Source organism: Electrophorus electricus, chromosome 21 (assembly GCF_041902795.1).
Source record: "Electrophorus electricus isolate QZ-2024a chromosome 21, ASM4190279v1, whole genome shotgun sequence".
NCBI classification, from domain to species: Eukaryota; Metazoa; Chordata; class Actinopteri; order Gymnotiformes; family Gymnotidae; genus Electrophorus; species Electrophorus electricus.
Genome location: NC_137517.1, coordinates 2,750,307 through 2,766,512, shown reverse-complemented (window position 1 = coordinate 2,766,512; position 16,206 = coordinate 2,750,307). Strand labels below are relative to the sequence as shown.

At 45.4% G+C, this 16,206-nt stretch overlaps 1 protein-coding gene and 1 long non-coding RNA gene across 4 annotated transcripts; one reads left to right on the top strand and one right to left on the bottom strand.

The window, feature by feature from the left end:
- Positions 1–2,613: 2,613 nt before the first annotated feature.
- Positions 2,614–12,345, bottom strand: LOC113591028 (uncharacterized). Its single transcript, XR_004775484.2, has 3 exons — positions 12,211–12,345; positions 4,912–5,155; positions 2,614–4,443 (listed from the first exon to the last, which is right to left on the bottom strand). It is a non-coding gene; the product is annotated as an uncharacterized LOC113591028 (long non-coding RNA).
- rnf150b (ring finger protein 150b) lies at positions 8,987–14,259 on the top strand. 3 transcript variants are annotated; one of them, XM_027031382.3, is made up of 7 exons: positions 8,987–9,753; positions 10,907–11,157; positions 11,512–11,583; positions 11,774–11,856; positions 12,402–12,498; positions 12,986–13,123; positions 13,413–14,259. In XM_027031382.3, the coding sequence occupies exons 1-7, from the start codon at positions 9,300–9,302 to the stop codon at positions 13,503–13,505; spliced, it is 1,188 nt and encodes a 395-aa protein (XP_026887183.2). In that variant the 5' UTR covers positions 8,987–9,299; the 3' UTR covers positions 13,506–14,259. The 3 variants fall into 3 exon arrangements, with proteins under 3 accessions (XP_026887183.2, XP_026887182.2, XP_026887181.2); XM_027031381.3 differs by having other exon boundaries at positions 12,986–13,190; XM_027031380.3 differs by having other exon boundaries at positions 12,986–13,216.
- Positions 14,260–16,206: the final 1,947 nt, after the last annotated feature.

Genomic DNA, 16,206 nt, shown 5'->3' with positions numbered 1-16,206 from the left:
TACTTGACATGGTTTACTATCAGCTAAGTCCAAGGCCTGACCCTGCACCTATCTGTAAAGCAGACTCTGTAAAGCAGCTGAGGTGTGACACTCGGACAGACACCTTTGTTCTTCCAACTCACCTTGCAAGTGGTTGTGACTCCAAATGCATAAACGCTTGTGACCCTAAAGCAGCCCTTAGTAGTGGAAAGAGTAGCAGTTACAGTAATCCAGTCGATTCCCGATTCTGTCCGGACAGCAGAGTCCCTTGCCGTTTTCAAATGCAGACTGAAGACTTATCTACTTGAGGAATATTTAAATGACCATTGATCCTGCACCTGTGTTGAACTGAAACTCTAACTGAAGTTTGTTAGAGTTTGTTAACTGATACTCTAGTACTTGTTGTCTGGTATTGTTTGTTACTGCGCTTTAGTAAATGCTTATATTGCATAGGTATCAGCACTGATTCCTGTATGTCAGCACTATTCTAGTTCAACGGTATCCTGAACTCTAACCTATTGTACTGGCCAGGATATATTCATAAATGATATTTAACATGGTCTCTCCTCCAGAACAAGGTATTATCATTAGTACAGATAACCAAAACTAGCCTCTTCACTCTTTTTGCCAGAGACATGATTCAGAGAGGATTTTTTACGTTGTGTCTGAGGTTGTTGGTGAGGAGGGCTCAACTTCAGATTGCTTCTCATTTATGATTGTGTTGAAGCCCTTGAACACTGAGTCCAGTTTTGACTTTAGATATGGGACAGCTTCTATTTGAGGGCCAATCCAGACTGCTCTCATGCAGACAAAACCTGTGCATTAGCGATGAAGACTCAAGGATCTCAAGGATGTCAGGATACCTGTAATCCATGGACTGCAATGTAGAATGCTAATGGTCCTTGGTTCACAGCATAAATCTTTCACTCCAGATGACTTGGATGCTAGGTTTGTTGTGTATGAACATGATGGTAGAGAAATTTGCGGTGACAATGTTTTCCATATGACAGATGGGAAGAATGAAGTTGAATTCCTGTTTCCAGTTATTATATTCCCACTAGATGTTGGGCCACCAGTTATAAATGTGAACACAGGGTTGGTCATTGTGAAAGGAGAGATTTTACCAGTGGTTCTGAGTGCAACAAGCATAGACTCTGAATCTAGGAATCTGAAATTCATGTTAGTTACTCCATACTCTTCACTAGGACAAGTGCTTCTCAGACAAAGTCTGGCATCTGCAGACATTTCCTTGTGGAGATTCATTGACACTTACCAGGTGTTTGAGAAAGTGACTGTGGAATGGCACGTCAGAGATATCTTAGAAAAAAAGCTCTTCTATCACCATATTGGGTCCTCCTTGACCTCCATAACTATGGACCAGTTTACCTTCTGAGTGCATGATGATAGTGAAGCCCCAAACCATCCCATTGACCCCATTAAGGCTACTGGGGAGAAACTGGGCTGGGTTTTTAAGACCCCACTAAGGCTACTGCGAAGAAACTGGGCTGGGTTTTTAAGACCCCACTAAGGCTACTGCGGAGAAACTGGGCTGGGTTTTTAAGACCCCACTAAGGCTACTGGGGAGAAACTGGGCTGGGTTTTTAAGACCTCACTAAGGCTACTGGAGAGAAACTGGGCTGGGTTTTTAAGACCCCACTAAGGCTACTGCGGAGAAACTGGGCTGGATTTTTAAGACCCCACTAAGGCTACTGGGGAGAAACTGGGCTGGGTTTTTAAGACCCCACTAAGGCTACTGCGGAGAAACTGGGCTGGGTTTCTTTTCTTTCTGCACTCTTTTAATTCGCCTAAATACCTACAGGTTCCTGATATTACAAAAGACCAGAATCGTCAGCCAGCATAATAACACTTTACAGCTCATTGTGTGTATTGTTTAGAGAAACAGTGCTGCAGGTTTACAGTGTGCATGAGGAGAACCAGCTGCTGGAGAGACCTTGTTTGATAGTGACTACATATATGAGAGTGAGTGCATATATGATAGTGAGTACATTTATATTAGTGAGTACATATATGATAGTGAGTGCATATATATTAGTGAGAACATATATGATAGTGACTACATATATATTAGTGAGTACATATATGATAGTGAGTTCATATATTTTCACTTATGTCATTTGGCAGGCACTCTTGTTCAGAGTGACTTTATCAAGTATGACAGTACATGTGCTGCCTGAGATGTTACTAAGTCTTTGTTGAGAAGCGTACCTACTGAGATGTTGCTGAGTGTTTGTTGAGAAGGGTACCTACTGAGATGTTGCTAAGTGTTTGTTGAGAAGGATACCCACTGAGATGTTGCTAAGTGTTTGTTGAGAAGGGTACCTACTGAGATGTTGCTAAGTGTTTGTTGAGAAGGGTACCTACTGAGATGTTGCTAAGTGTTTGTTAAGAAGCGTACCCATTGAGATGTTGCTAAGTGTTTGTTGAGAAGCATACCTACTGAGATGTTGCTAAGTGTTTGTTGAGAAGCGTACCTACTGAGATGTTACTAAGTGTTTGTTGAGAAGCGTACCTACTGAGATGTTACTAAACAGCTCACTAAGAAATACCATGGCAGACTGCTATTTCTGACAGTAAGATATTTTGATATTAGATATTTTAGCTTCATATGGTGGATGTTTATTGACCAATTAGCATAAAGTTCCATACAATGATCTTGAAAATAATATAAAGAATGAGGTTTTCTCAGCCTCAACCAAATTAACCTCAACCAGCTCAATATTTCATATTAAATTTCATATGAACATGTAATGACTTTATTAATAATAATATTATTCATATTATGACAACAATTGTTCTGCATATACTAAACACTCCATCAGGCCTTATTTAAAACAGATGGGTGGGAAAACTGTTATTATTTGTCTAATTATTAACCCCTTTAATGAGATAAGTGACATTATAATTATTAAATAATTTCTCAGATGATGCAGTTATAATACTTTAACACTCCTAGTTTAACTAGCAAGATTTTAACCAGCTGTGGATTGCAACCCTGTTTCCTGTTTTTCACACACACACTCTCGCTCTCTCTCTCTCTCTCCCTCTCTTTCTCTCTCCCCCCTCTCTCTCTTCTTATCTCTTCCCTCTCCTCTCTCTCTTTTCAGTTCTCAGCACAGTAGATGGCACTACTGTACACAATCATGACTTCATCATACACCCACACACACTTTACAAGCATAAACAATACCATATAAATACTTCATTTAATAAACTAAATGGGGTATATTCTGAGTTGTATAATACGAATTAAGTTTCAAATGATAGTTAAATAGCTGAAACTAAATGAAAGCCGTGGTTCTGTTTTTAGGTAGCTGCGTGCGTATTTCACCACAGTAGGTGATCCATGTGTGCGTGTAAATCTACGGTGTTTCCCCCGAGAGAGCTGCAGGTGGAGGAACTCGTAGGCCAGTTTTTTCATTCCAGTTCAGAGATGACGAGACACTAGCCAGGAGCTCACAGTCACCTGTTACATGCAGCACAGTCTCATTCACCCTCACACAAATGCACACACACACACACACACACACACACACACACATGCACACGCACTCACACACAAATGCACACTCACTCACACACAATCACACACACACACACGTGCACATACACACGCACATGCACACTCACTTGCGCGCACACACATGCACATGCACATACACAATCACTCACACACAAACGCACGCACGCTCACTCACACACGCCCACACACGCACACATACACATACACACGCACATGCACACTCACTTGCGTGCGCACACACACACACACACACACACACACACACACACACACACACACACATAAACACATGCACACACTCTCAATCAATTGCTCACACATATATACACACACGCACACACACACACACACAAACACATGCACATTTTCATTTTTTCATTTGCCAAACCTGCCAAATGCTGAAAATGTACTTGTAACGATAAATGCACATGAATCCTTGTCATTTCATGTTCATTACCGGGAAAACTCAATTGAGTTTATTTAACCCTTTGAGTATAGGTTCGTGTGTGTGTGTGTGTGTGTGTGTGTGTGTGTGTGTGTGTGTGTGTGTGTGTGTGTGTGTGCAGTGTGGGTTCAGGAGTGGATCTGATCTCTCTCACCAGCTACAGTCACCCTCCCATCAGCTTCCACACAGCCCACCTCCACCCATTTACACCTCCACTAACATCCATCCATCCATCCATCCATCCATCCTTCCATCCATCTCTAACATATTTGCATCCAACAACCTTTCCTTTTCTTCATCTTGTTCATTTGTATATCATGATACTCTCCAGTCCTCAGCTGATGTGAACAATGTGGCAGTTGGTCTCAGTTTTGATTTTGCGCCCGGCGTAACCAAGGAAACAGCAAAGGTCCTGATTCTTGATGATGCGGGCACTCCTGTGCTAGAGGGGGTGGGACTGTGCAATTGATAGTTTTGACTATCAATTTCACATTGGGACAACCAATCAGAGCCATTGTTACAATTGAATAATTCACAGAGTAAAGGTGAGATGCTACATCACTTTAATATCACAGTAATATAAATATTAAACACAATTAAAATGTATTGAAAGCTACAGCTTGATAAATATTAGGCATATTCTACATTATGTATGTGATACATCTTTTATTCCATTTATTCCAAACAATTATGGTCATGTATTTGCATGTGTGTGTGTGTGTGTGTGTGTGTGTGTGTGTGTGTGTGTGTGTGTGTACTAGGTGTATTAGTTCCCTCTCTACAGTTTGCATTACAGTCCGAATACAGAGTGGATGAGGCAGCTGGCCATCTTGTTGCCATGGTGATCTAGTCTGGTGACCTCACCCAAAGGTCAGCGGCTAGGTGTTACATGAGGCAAAGCTCTTCCCAGGCCATGATGGACTACGACAAGAGGCAAGACACTGACCTGTCAGTCATTAGCTCTCAGCTGGGTGAAACCATGTTGTCCTCTCTCTGACTCTCTTCCAAATGCACGCAAATCCAGCGTGCACGCAGCTCTGAATATTTGATTTGTATTTAAAACTTTTTAAACTGCTTCACAAAACGGGTTTTTTTCAGGTGAACAAGTGGATGACTCAGAGGATGTAGAGATGCACGAGTTCTGCTTGGTCCTTGGACTCCCCATCAGCCAATCAGCAGTGGTGATGTCTCTGGGGAAACAGAGAGAAACTGGTGAAGGTTCAGCTCTCAGAGACAATGAGCTTCACTTTGGTGTTGCTGAATAGGAGAGAAACCAGCCATGGTCCCTCAGTGGAATGAATCGCAATACTGTGTCACAAATGACTTCAAACCTATGGCGCCATCTGGTGGTGAATTACATTAGCTGTACTACAGTATATAGTATTGTATTACTGTTTCTTTTTTATGCTTTTGCCAAAAGCAAAGACTGTCATCAGCCAGGACTTAGTAGTTGAATCGATAGCAATTGGTTAACACATAAGATTAGTATAACAAGTCTTTGTAGATGTGATTAAGTGCTGTTGTTCTAACAGACCAAACAGGCAGCCAGAAGACGTCGTCTGCTCTCTACTGACACCTGTGTTCACTCCTATGTTCACCTCAAGGACTGCACCCCCATGTCTGTTTTGTCTTTCCATGCAGATAAGTAAGAAAACCTTGCAGCTGCCAAACGCACCCCTAGGCATGCGTGCCTGCGGCTCCTGTATGAATTCCCATGGGTTTGCACTAACGAGGTGTGTTAGACACACTCTCTGCAGGTCTAACCTTTAACAAACACTGGATTCAACACACTGCATGTCTGGCCTCTGCAAACAAGACTTGATCTATTCAGAAATCTGTTGTTAGTAGCTGCATAAAATTGTGCTAAAATACTTTCTTAAGTGTTATTTTTAATACTTCTGCTATGGGCTTTACTGCTGGGTGTTGTTTCCTATGTATGGTTCACATTTTTACATTTTCCTACAAAGTGCTAGAGGAATAAGTACATGTTGTTGACTGCTTCACACCTCTGGTGGGTGGGTTTGAATTTGTGTGAACGTGTGTGCGTGTGTGTGTATGTGTGTGTGTGTGTGTGTGTGTGTGTGTACGTGTGTGTGTGTGTTCCTACAGAACTGCACTGTTATGAGGGTCAGACCATACATGTTGTTGAGGTCTATAGGCTACGTGACACCGAAAACCGAGACCAAAGAGACTTTCACTGATGACAACATGTAGACTGACACACACACACACACACACACACATACACAAATATAGGTTTTAAAAGTAGCCATATTAATCAAAATCAAGAAGTAATTCAGTGTGATATCTCGTTGCGTCTGGTGTGTGTGTGTCTGTGACATTGCATCTGGTGCATGTGACCTTGTGACATTACACTGTGTCTGGTGGGTGAATGTTGAAAGTTTCCGAGACCATGGTGCAAGTGTGAACAGTAGGCTGTGTTATCTGAGATGCCTGGAAATATCTGAAGGAAGCGGTTGAATGGTCTTCTGTATTTAACCACTGAGAAATAAAGATGTGTTCCGGGAGGCCTGCTGTCTTCCCAGCTTATCTATTGCGTGTCATTCCAAAATACGAGTCCATTTTGTGCTTTGCAGAGAGATGCATGCACCAGCTAACCTAAATGAGCAGGGCTCGGGAAGGAGCCTCACGTTCCGAGGTCGCGAGTGATCTGAGAGCAAACCCCAGTGCACACACACTCGCCAGCATTAACCGTCACACACACTCACCAGCGTGAACTGTCACACACACTCACCAGTGTTAACCGTCACACACACTCTGGCCACAGGCTGGCCCCGCGCTATCTAGTCACTCGTTTGTGTGACTGTAGACACTTCTCCACATATGCAAAATACATAACCCTCACTGAAATGTGTATGACTATGTATGTGACAAATAAACCAAACTTGAAACTTGAAACTTGAAATCCTGCAATACTCATAAACACACAAGCAAAAAACACAGTGGCACCTAAGCGCACACAAACTTTCTGTGTGTGTGTGTGTGTGTGTGTGTGTGTGTGTGTGTCCGTCTGCCCACCACGTCTTGTTCCACTCCCATCGTGTGTCCACCAACCTGCTCTGCCTTGAGTAGACTTCCACCCACTACAGATTCGCCCCACCAATTCCACATGTACACACACACACACACACACACACTCATAAATGCTCGCATGTGTGACGGTGTGCTCTGGAGGCCCTACACACTCCGTTTCTATAGCAACCTGGAGCCAGAGGCATGCCTGTGCACGTTTCATGGTTACATCAACATGCTGGAGTTGCTCACTGATTGCAGTGACACTGTTAGCACACACACACACACACACACACACACACACACACACACACACACACACACACACAGCCCTCTCTGTTTTTCGGGTTCAGGGTCTTGTGCAATCCTGCGTCTCTTTATGTTCCATGACTATGATGACTGGATGACCTTTGACCTTCACACTGAGTTAACGCTGACCTTTGTCTATGACACGTCTGTCCTGTGGCAGCAAGGCTTCCCCAGTCCTACCGACACAGGACTACAGGGTGTGTGTGTGTGTGTGTGTGTGTGTGTGTGTGTGTGTGTGTGTGTGTGTGTTTCTCATCTACACTTCTCCCAGATTCTCTGTACCCCACTAGTATGAGAATAATTGAAGAAGGTCACTTTCACAACAACGGCTCATTTTAAGGGAAGTTTTATACTGTCGCACCAAGGTCAACATGTCTGTCACACACGGGTCAAATCCTGCAACACTAACCATTACATTACATCAGTGAAAAATTCAATATCTGCCAAGGCCAAGAATAAATACAGACACAATATTTATTTTTGCCTGTGTGGGTGTGTGAGTGTGTGTGTACTTTACAGGCTCCTCAGTGCACTTTCAATCAGCCTTCACAAACATTTCATTGTAACAGGAAGGTATTTAACTATACAGCGAACTATACTGAACTATGTTCAGATATTTAACGTTCAAACGTTCCAGTGCTAATTGAATTAGAAATTATAAGATTATACGCTATGGAGCCTATAGACCTACTGGTAACGACATGGCCTAGCTCTCTCTCTCTCTCTGTGTGTGTGTGTGTGTGTGTGTGTGTGTGTCTGTGTGTGAGTTATTGTTTTATATATGTGCTTTATGTGTATACATTTTTGTATCTTTGTGTAACTCTGCCCATTTGTCTTTCATCTGGATAGACTTTCAAAACACACTCAGACTCTGGGGTTTGGGGTTTGAGTATGAGCCATTCAGTGCATGATTGGCTGAAGACACACCAGGAGGCGGAGCGTCTCGTCAAACAGGCCAACTCGGATAGCTTCAGCCTGCCATCTGCTCTGCTGCTCCAGGCATATTATGGTCTGCGGTGGTTTAGTTGCGCTGCGTGACAGCCTTGCCATTTGGCCCTCTCTAACATGTTACAGCTCTGTCTGTTTGCAAGTAGCTGTTGGTCGTGAGTGTCACAGCCACACAGTTTACACCATCCACTCCAGCGAGGGAAGCAGGGCATCAGGGTAGGGCATGGAGGGCCAGTTACACGGTCCTCTCTGTGGATGTGGCGCGAAACAGAGCCAAGGGTCCAGTGTTCCAGTCGGCCCAGGAGACAGTCGCTGGTTTCATTTGTGTGGTGGGAGAGGCTTCATGTGTCACCAGACGTTGCAGGACACAGTCCAGAAAGCAGCATACAAATGTTAATAATGGATCACTGTTTGGGATACTTTATATGCATAAATACTACATGGGGTAAAGTTATGAAATAGAAGTCAAAATAAATGTGAAGCCAAATGTTCAGTGCTGACAGAAAACCGTTTGGCCGACAGTCTGGACGATGTCGGTATTATCTTCCTTGCTCAACGCGGATGTTTTCTTTTTTGATTAGAAACATCGTTGTTTTCGACTTCCAGTCAGGCCACCAGGGGTTAAGACAAGGAATCGATTGTCCTCCAGCTACGCCTCCCTTGCAGTTTTCGTGTATTTACGTTTCATCATCCGTCCGCTAAGCGGCGCTGCTCTGTTCCTTTTTGTGGCGTTCAGAGGTCCATCGCGGTCTGCTTTGTGTTTGTGTTGCACGGCGCTGGTTCCCGTTTCTCCGCCAGTTTTGGACACGGCCCGTGCGGTTCGGCGTCGCAGCAACAAGGTGTTTGTTTGTTTGTTTGTTTGTTTGTTTGTTTGTTTGTTTTATCTTGATCTCCGTGTGCAAACCATGCAACTGCGGTCGCTGGGTCCTGCATAGCGCGCTAGGCTTCCTGCAAGAGGGTTAGACACACGGAGAGCCCCTCCGGTCCGGGAGAACATGGAGTAGCCCGGTGCCGCGGCGGCACTCGAGACACGTCGGAAACGGGATGGCGCCGTGCGTGACCCGGGCTTGCCGCAGCCTGGCGCTGTCCACATGGCTGCTGTCCCTGTGCTTCGTGCATTTGCTCTGCCTGGACTTCACCGTGGCCGAGAAGGAGGAGTGGTATACGGCGTTCGTGAACGTCACCTACGCGGACCCCGTCACGTCGGAGGTGCGCACGGAGAAGACCGAGTGCGGCCGCTACGGAGAGCAGTCCTCCAAGCGCGAGGCCAGAGGGCCGCTCGCGATGGCCGTCTCCCCGCACGAGAGGCGAGCGTGCGACCCCGGCACGAAGTTCGCGGCTCCCAAACGACCGACCGCGTGGATCGCGCTGATAACCGGGGGGAACTGCACGTTTGCGGAGAAGATTCGCCACGCAACAGTCCAGAACGCCTCCGCCGTGGTCATATTCAACGCGGGGTCTGCAAACCCCAACGAAACGATCACCATGGCGCATCCAGGTACCGTGAAACGACCCGCCGCGTCATGTGCGCGCTGGGCCCGGGCTGGTGACGTTCGAGGGTGGCGAAGCTGGCTGTTGGCAGCTGGTCGCACAGGTCTGAACCCCAACCCAGCCACAGGGCTAAAACGGGAAGAAAAACCGGCAACCTAGCTAACTGCTCAGTTATTTGAATCGAAACCTCCTCATCCAGTTCTGATTTATGTTTACTTGGTTCTTACGTTTGCTAATGATTTGTTGTGGGAAACGTGATCAGGTGCCCAGGCTGCGGCACTGCACGCACACTATAGCCATGCACCCTGCACCACAGTTTTGCTACCTATCGCTCCACAGTTGTGGACGCAAGCTGTAAAGCCCCGTCACTGCTGCGCCCAGACCGTGGCGCCGGTCCTCGGTGCATCTGTGTTAACTTGTTTCTTGTTTAGGTAGGATCTTTTATTGAATTTTCCGAGGGAAAAAGACTGTTAGGTCAAGCTTGGCCCGGCTTGTCAATCCCCCAGCTGTGGTTGGGTCGTGTCTTCTTCTCACATCTGGGAAACATTGGAAGCTTGGACGTCTTAAACGAAGCATTCACACCCTCAGCCACATCCCACTGCCGCCAGGCCTGGTTTTTTTTGGTTTTTTTAAACACTTTAGATTGATGATCTGGGACCAGATCCTCCCTATGCATATAATCGTTTCCATTTGTGTGTAAAAGGCAAAAACTGATGTCAGATCAGAGAGTTGCTGCTGCAGCCTGCTGGGGACCTGCTCTGTGGCGCAGGGTAATGGCCTGTCTGAGACTAGGTTATGGGAACAGGGAGAGTATGGAATCCGTCTCTCTCTCTCTCTGTGTCTCTCTCTCTCTCTTGCTGTCTCTCTCGCTGTGTCTCTCTCTCGCTGTGTCTCTCTCTCGCTGTCTCGCTGTCTCTCTCTCTTGCTGTCTCTCTCTCTCTCTTTCTCTCCTTGTTTATTACACTTACCTCTGGTTGTTTATAATGCATAACCTGAAAACTTAGACATTGGGACACAAAATGGAAGAAAATTTAACTCATTTAAAAAATGTCTTCCTCTGCTTTCCTTTAGTTAGTTACATTGTATAACCTGGAAGTGAGTGAAACGCCTACAGTCTTTCACTCTTTTAAATTCTCTCTCTCTCTCTCTCTCTCTCTCAGGTTTAGGTGATGTTGTAGCGATCATGATCCCAGGACCTAAAGGTCAAGAGTTAGTGCGGTTACTGGAGCAAAACATCACCGTGCACATGCACATCACTATAGGAACACGCAACCTGCAGAAATACGTCAGCCGCACCTCCGTGGTCTTCGTCTCCATCTCCTTCATCATCCTCATGATTATCTCCTTGGCATGGCTTGTCTTTTACTACATCCAGAGATTCAGATATGCCAGTGCCAGGGACCGCAACCAGGTATGCACACACACACCCTCCCTGGATAAACCAGCATCAGGGACCATAGCAAAGTACACACCCACCCTAAGGTACATCAACGCCAGGGCCTGTACCTAGGTAGACACCACCCACCCATCCTACATACACCATATATATATATATATATATATATATATATATAAGATGGGGCGCATCCATCGCTGGCCGCCTGTCCTCGGGTTGCTGAGGAGGGCTAGACATTGCTGTTAGTCCCTGTTCTTATTTAATTTGCCTCTCTAATGTGCCCCTTCTGTGTGGAGAACTGCTTCATCCAGATGAAATGTTTCATTATTAATCTTTAGTTACAATCTTCTCTTTTTCCGGTCCGTTCAGAGACGTCTTGGCGATGCTGCTAAGAAGGCTATCGGCCAACTCCAGATACGGACCATTAGGAAAGGAGACCAGGTGACCTGACACACACGCGCGTGCTATGTAGAGAGGGAGTTTGTCCTTCTCGCTTTAGTTACTGGCTTACTAGGGATCTATTCCCAAACATTTGTGAAGTTGCTTTGTCATAAAAAGCCTTATATAAATAAATGAACAAGAAAATGATGAGTAAACTTGAGAAATGAAACTTCCTGTTCATTCCCTTCAGGAGACGGAGACTGAGTTTGATAACTGTGCCGTGTGTATTGAAGGCTACAAGGCCAACGATGTGGTGAGAATTCTGCCCTGTAGGTAAGCACATCACAGGCCAGTGCTGAAGTAACACGCACATGCTTACACTTACACACACACACACGCATGTTTATGTTTACACACACATGCATACTTGCTTGCCTTTTTACGTCTCTCTCTCAGTTCAGTTCAGTAGCTTTACTGGCATGACCATATACGATTACAGTATTGCCAAAGCAGTATTACAACATGAACATTACACAACATTACAACCTTTGCGATTATGGAAATTGAGTTCTGTTATTATAAAGAACTTGAAGAGAAACTGGTCTGAAATAATAATTGGTAGAAGTGAAAATAAAGCGTTTATAAGCTGAGTAATGTAGTGTGTGTGTGTTTGGGTGGGTTACTCACGTTATGGCAGGCAGACATGCATCGCTAAAGCACTGCTTTCCTTCCTCTCTCTCTCCCTCTCAGTGTGTCTTCTTCCTTCCTTCTCTTGCTCTGCCACTTCTTCTACGTCTGTTCCTCCCTCCTTCCCTGCCTTAGCTCTCCTCCTCCCCCCTCTGGTTATAGTACACACCATGTCCCCTGTTCCTCTGTAGGCATCTCTTCCATAAAGGCTGTGTGGACCCTTGGCTGGTGGACCATCGTACCTGCCCCATGTGCAAAATGAACATCCTCAAAGCGCTGGGCCTCACGGTAAGGACCGGCCTCTGCCTCGCCTCGCTGGGCCCGCTGTTGGCATGCATAGCGTGGTTCGGGCGGCCCCGTAACTGGAGTGTGTTAGCAGAGCTCAGCCTCCTAGCTGGTGTAGTCTGAATGTGTGCTGCGATGTGGTTCCTGCCCTCCCAATTTGTACCGTTCTTGTCGTCCTGTTTCTTCTGCTCTAATTTCCCTCGGTTGTTATTAATAACCTGCTTGGCTGTGTTTTATGCGACCTTCATGTAATCTGTGTAACTTTGTATTTGTGTTTGCTTATAAATATTCATTGGATCTGTTCCTCCGCATGTCTAAACTGCATTTCATCTGAGTCTCACCTCAGTCAGATTACTATGATTAAACTATAATTGAGTCTAATTCTGTCCTGATTTTTCCTGCGGTATTTCATTCTAATTTTAACTAATAACTTTGTGTCTGCTTGTATAATCGTGTCTAACGCTTGTGTGTTTCACTCTGTGTTGTCCAGTCGAGTGCTGAGTGTTTGGAGGATCTTGCCCTGGACTATAACCTGGCCGTGGGTGGCGTGACCCTGAATGCCATGGTGATGAGTGATGATGTCATGGTGGGTGATGTGGCAGTGGTGCGCGACCCCGGGATGCGAATGGTGGGTCTCCCTCAAGTCCTCCTAGACTCTGAGCCTTTGTCAGAGGACACGATGATGACTGAACAGAGTGAGTGGCTTAGCTCATGCACGGAGGTTTGCATCCATCCGGTTCCTCTGAGGGTTTGTGGTGTGTTTCTTTGAATTGTTGTGTGTATGATAACTTATGTTTCTTAGAATGTATGTCTTCTCAAAGTGTGTGTGTGTGTGTGTGTGTGTGTGTGTGTGTGTGTGTGTGTGTGTGTGTGTGTGTGTGTGTGTGTGTGCTGCATTTAAAATGCATTTTCCTCAGGTGAGCTGCAGCCAATGGCGAGTAGCAGCTCAGAAGTGTCACTTGCTATGGGGGCGGGGCACTTGGATATGGACACGCCTGCAGAAGATGTAAAGTGCTGAACAAAGAATGCAAACCCCACTCAAACTGCAGCCCCACATACCTGAGTTGCCCCTTGCAACGAAAGCGAGTTACCATGGCAATGGGTCCAGTGGGTAATGTGCACACGAACCCCCTTCCAGTGGAAGCTCCAAGCCAATGACATCACGCTATACCATCACTCTGTACTCTGACTGTTCTCTCTCTCTCTCTCTCTTCTTTACACTAAGCCCTGAAGCAGTTCCTCTCCTGCAGGTTCAAATGCTTACTTCAGAGTGTGCACTAGAGTATTCACTAGGGCAAAGGGCACTAGTACATTCCTGACAGACGGTCTGCTGTGTGCTGCTCGACAATCAGACCAGAGCAAGTCCCTCACGTCTGTACCAAACTCAGCAGGGTACCACAGTAGCTCCAAAAAGAGAGGGAGGAAGTAGTGTTTTATTTTTCTATAGAAATGCATTTGGAGTGTGGGGGAAAAAAAGTACAGTATTTGATGAAACTTCGCAAAGTATTAAAGTACTGAACTGCTGCCTCCATGGAGGGAGGAACGGAAGCACGAAAACGCCAAACTTTTGGACTTTGGGGCATTCTACTCATGTGACAAGTGTTAGAATTTTCCAGAAAGTGCTCTTGGGCCTCGTTTCGACTCGTGCATGAAGCAGCCCTTACACGCCTGGGTCTGTATATATGTGGATTCCATTCACATTTGTAACTCGGTTCGTTCACGTCTTAAATTTATTGTATATTGTAAATAGAAGTATTTTGTCAACTCTGTCCTGTGCTGGGAGATTTTCTCCTTCGTACATGTTTTCCTGATCATGCACTTTTATCTAGTCAGAGGTTAAAGTTCAAAGTGGATAATTTCATGACTAGATCCTGATGTCAAGTAAACACATCTGGTCTCAATCTCCTTTTGGGAGTTAACACACATGACTAACACTAAGCAAAACACACACACACACACACACACACCTCTTTGTGTGCCCACAAACAGAGGGCTTCTGCTCTTCACTGATAAACATTTTGCACGTGGGTCTAAATGTGCTCTGACCATGAATACATTTTAATGTGATTTTTGGCTAAAGTTTTTCTTCTCATTGCAATGCCATAGAACAATTTCTCAGATTTATTCAGATATTGACACTGATGTCGAAATAATGTGTATTTGATGCACCAACAATAAATACATACAATTAACAAACAAAAACCTGATGTCTAAAACGGCGTTTGTAAGAAAAGCACGGCCACAGAGAGTAGTAGCATGGCCGAGGGGCCTGATCCATCCTCCAAGACTATCCAAAGCTGCCAGCTGTACGTAACACTTTCGGCCTGCAGAGGGCGACGTGGAGCAGAGGTTTGCGCAGCCAATGCACCTTTAATCCGGGTTTAATCGGGACAATACTGCGCTACAGTTTTACCCGGTGATGCACTGAACTGAGTTCATGGCCTAGACAGCTGGATGGTCATCGCTTTTGACTTCAATAAGGTTAAACAAGTATTTGCATTGGATGTCCTCATCCTCACGTCTGAGTCGTATTTTTTGTGTAGCCTATGCTAAGGGGGTTGTGGGTTTATCGTTCATTCTCTTGGCCAATAGCGGTTAAAGTTGATACATCAGTGTGTATATACTTGTAATGATTAATATTAGCATCACAGGAAAGGCTTCGCTCCTGAGTCACTACGCAGACACCTATCGGGCCATCTGCTCAAACCCGCTGTTGCTTCCCCGTGACACCCGTGCCAGTGGTGTCGGTGGAATGACCAGTTTGCCAGAGTTGTGTTTTACTGGCGTGAGAGAGAGGTGTGACCACACACGTGAACGATGAAGCCACCTGCATGCTTGTCTCGCTCTGCATGTTCTTTACCTCGTCCCTTGCTCACCTCTGGGTTACACAGCAGGTCTCTGCAAACTAGCGTCCTCTTCCTTTCGTCTTCTGTAGGGCTTTTTCAACTTTTTCTACCTTATTTTAGGCTGTACCGTGGGGCGGGGGAATGACTCCCATCTTCTCAGCCGTTTCCTTTTGCACGGTGTGGCCACAAGGGGGCAGCACCTGCATCATGACTAGCTGGACAGAATATAAAGCGACGCTATTAGTGCACACGTGACCCAGGCTGCCTGAAAAGTTGACCGAACTCATGTGCGGCTTCTCCACCATTTAAGACTACCCCGTGTAAATTTCATAAGATAAACAAACGAAAACTTTCATAGTCCGGTTGTAAACTAAAGTCCAAAATGTGCTTCGCTCTTAAAGGTTTTGTTTTTTTGTTTTTTTGTTTTTTTTTAGAGGCTGGAGGGTTTTGTAGAAACATGCTAGCTCTGTCCACCAGCCTGTGTTCCTCTGCAGTGTCACTGGTGGTAGGGCTGAGTGCTGAGCAGCTACACCAGAGGAGATCTGTTGACTTTTGGCTGTGTAGGTGGAGGTATTATTATTAGATGGAGGAGTTCTTGACTGACACTTGCAGCTGAGCCCATGCATTAGTACAGTATGGGCATTCCACACACACTCAGTCAGTGCAGGACTCACATGTCCAAAGCCAAGGGGATAGCCTGGATTAGGTCTATCCAGTGGACCAACGCCTGGCCGTGGACTCAGAGCTCATCTGAACCTCATTAGCAGCGTTACACGCTGCATCTCATTATTGCTGAAACTAAGACCAGTCTGGGCTTTGACTATGATGATGGATTCTGTAATCACAGTTATTTCATCAACAGCTC

Excerpts from the sequence above, each read along its gene's own strand:
- rnf150b (XM_027031380.3), top strand. The coding sequence starts at position 9,300 with ATGGCGCCGTGCGTGACCCGGGCTTGCCGCAGCCTGGCGCTGTCCACA. Across the intron at positions 9,754-10,906 it reads GATCACCATGGCGCATCCAG|GTTTAGGTGATGTTGTAGCG; the intron begins GTACCGTGAAAC and ends TCTCTCTCTCAG. Across the intron at positions 11,584-11,773 it reads CCATTAGGAAAGGAGACCAG|GAGACGGAGACTGAGTTTGA; the intron begins GTGACCTGACAC and ends CATTCCCTTCAG.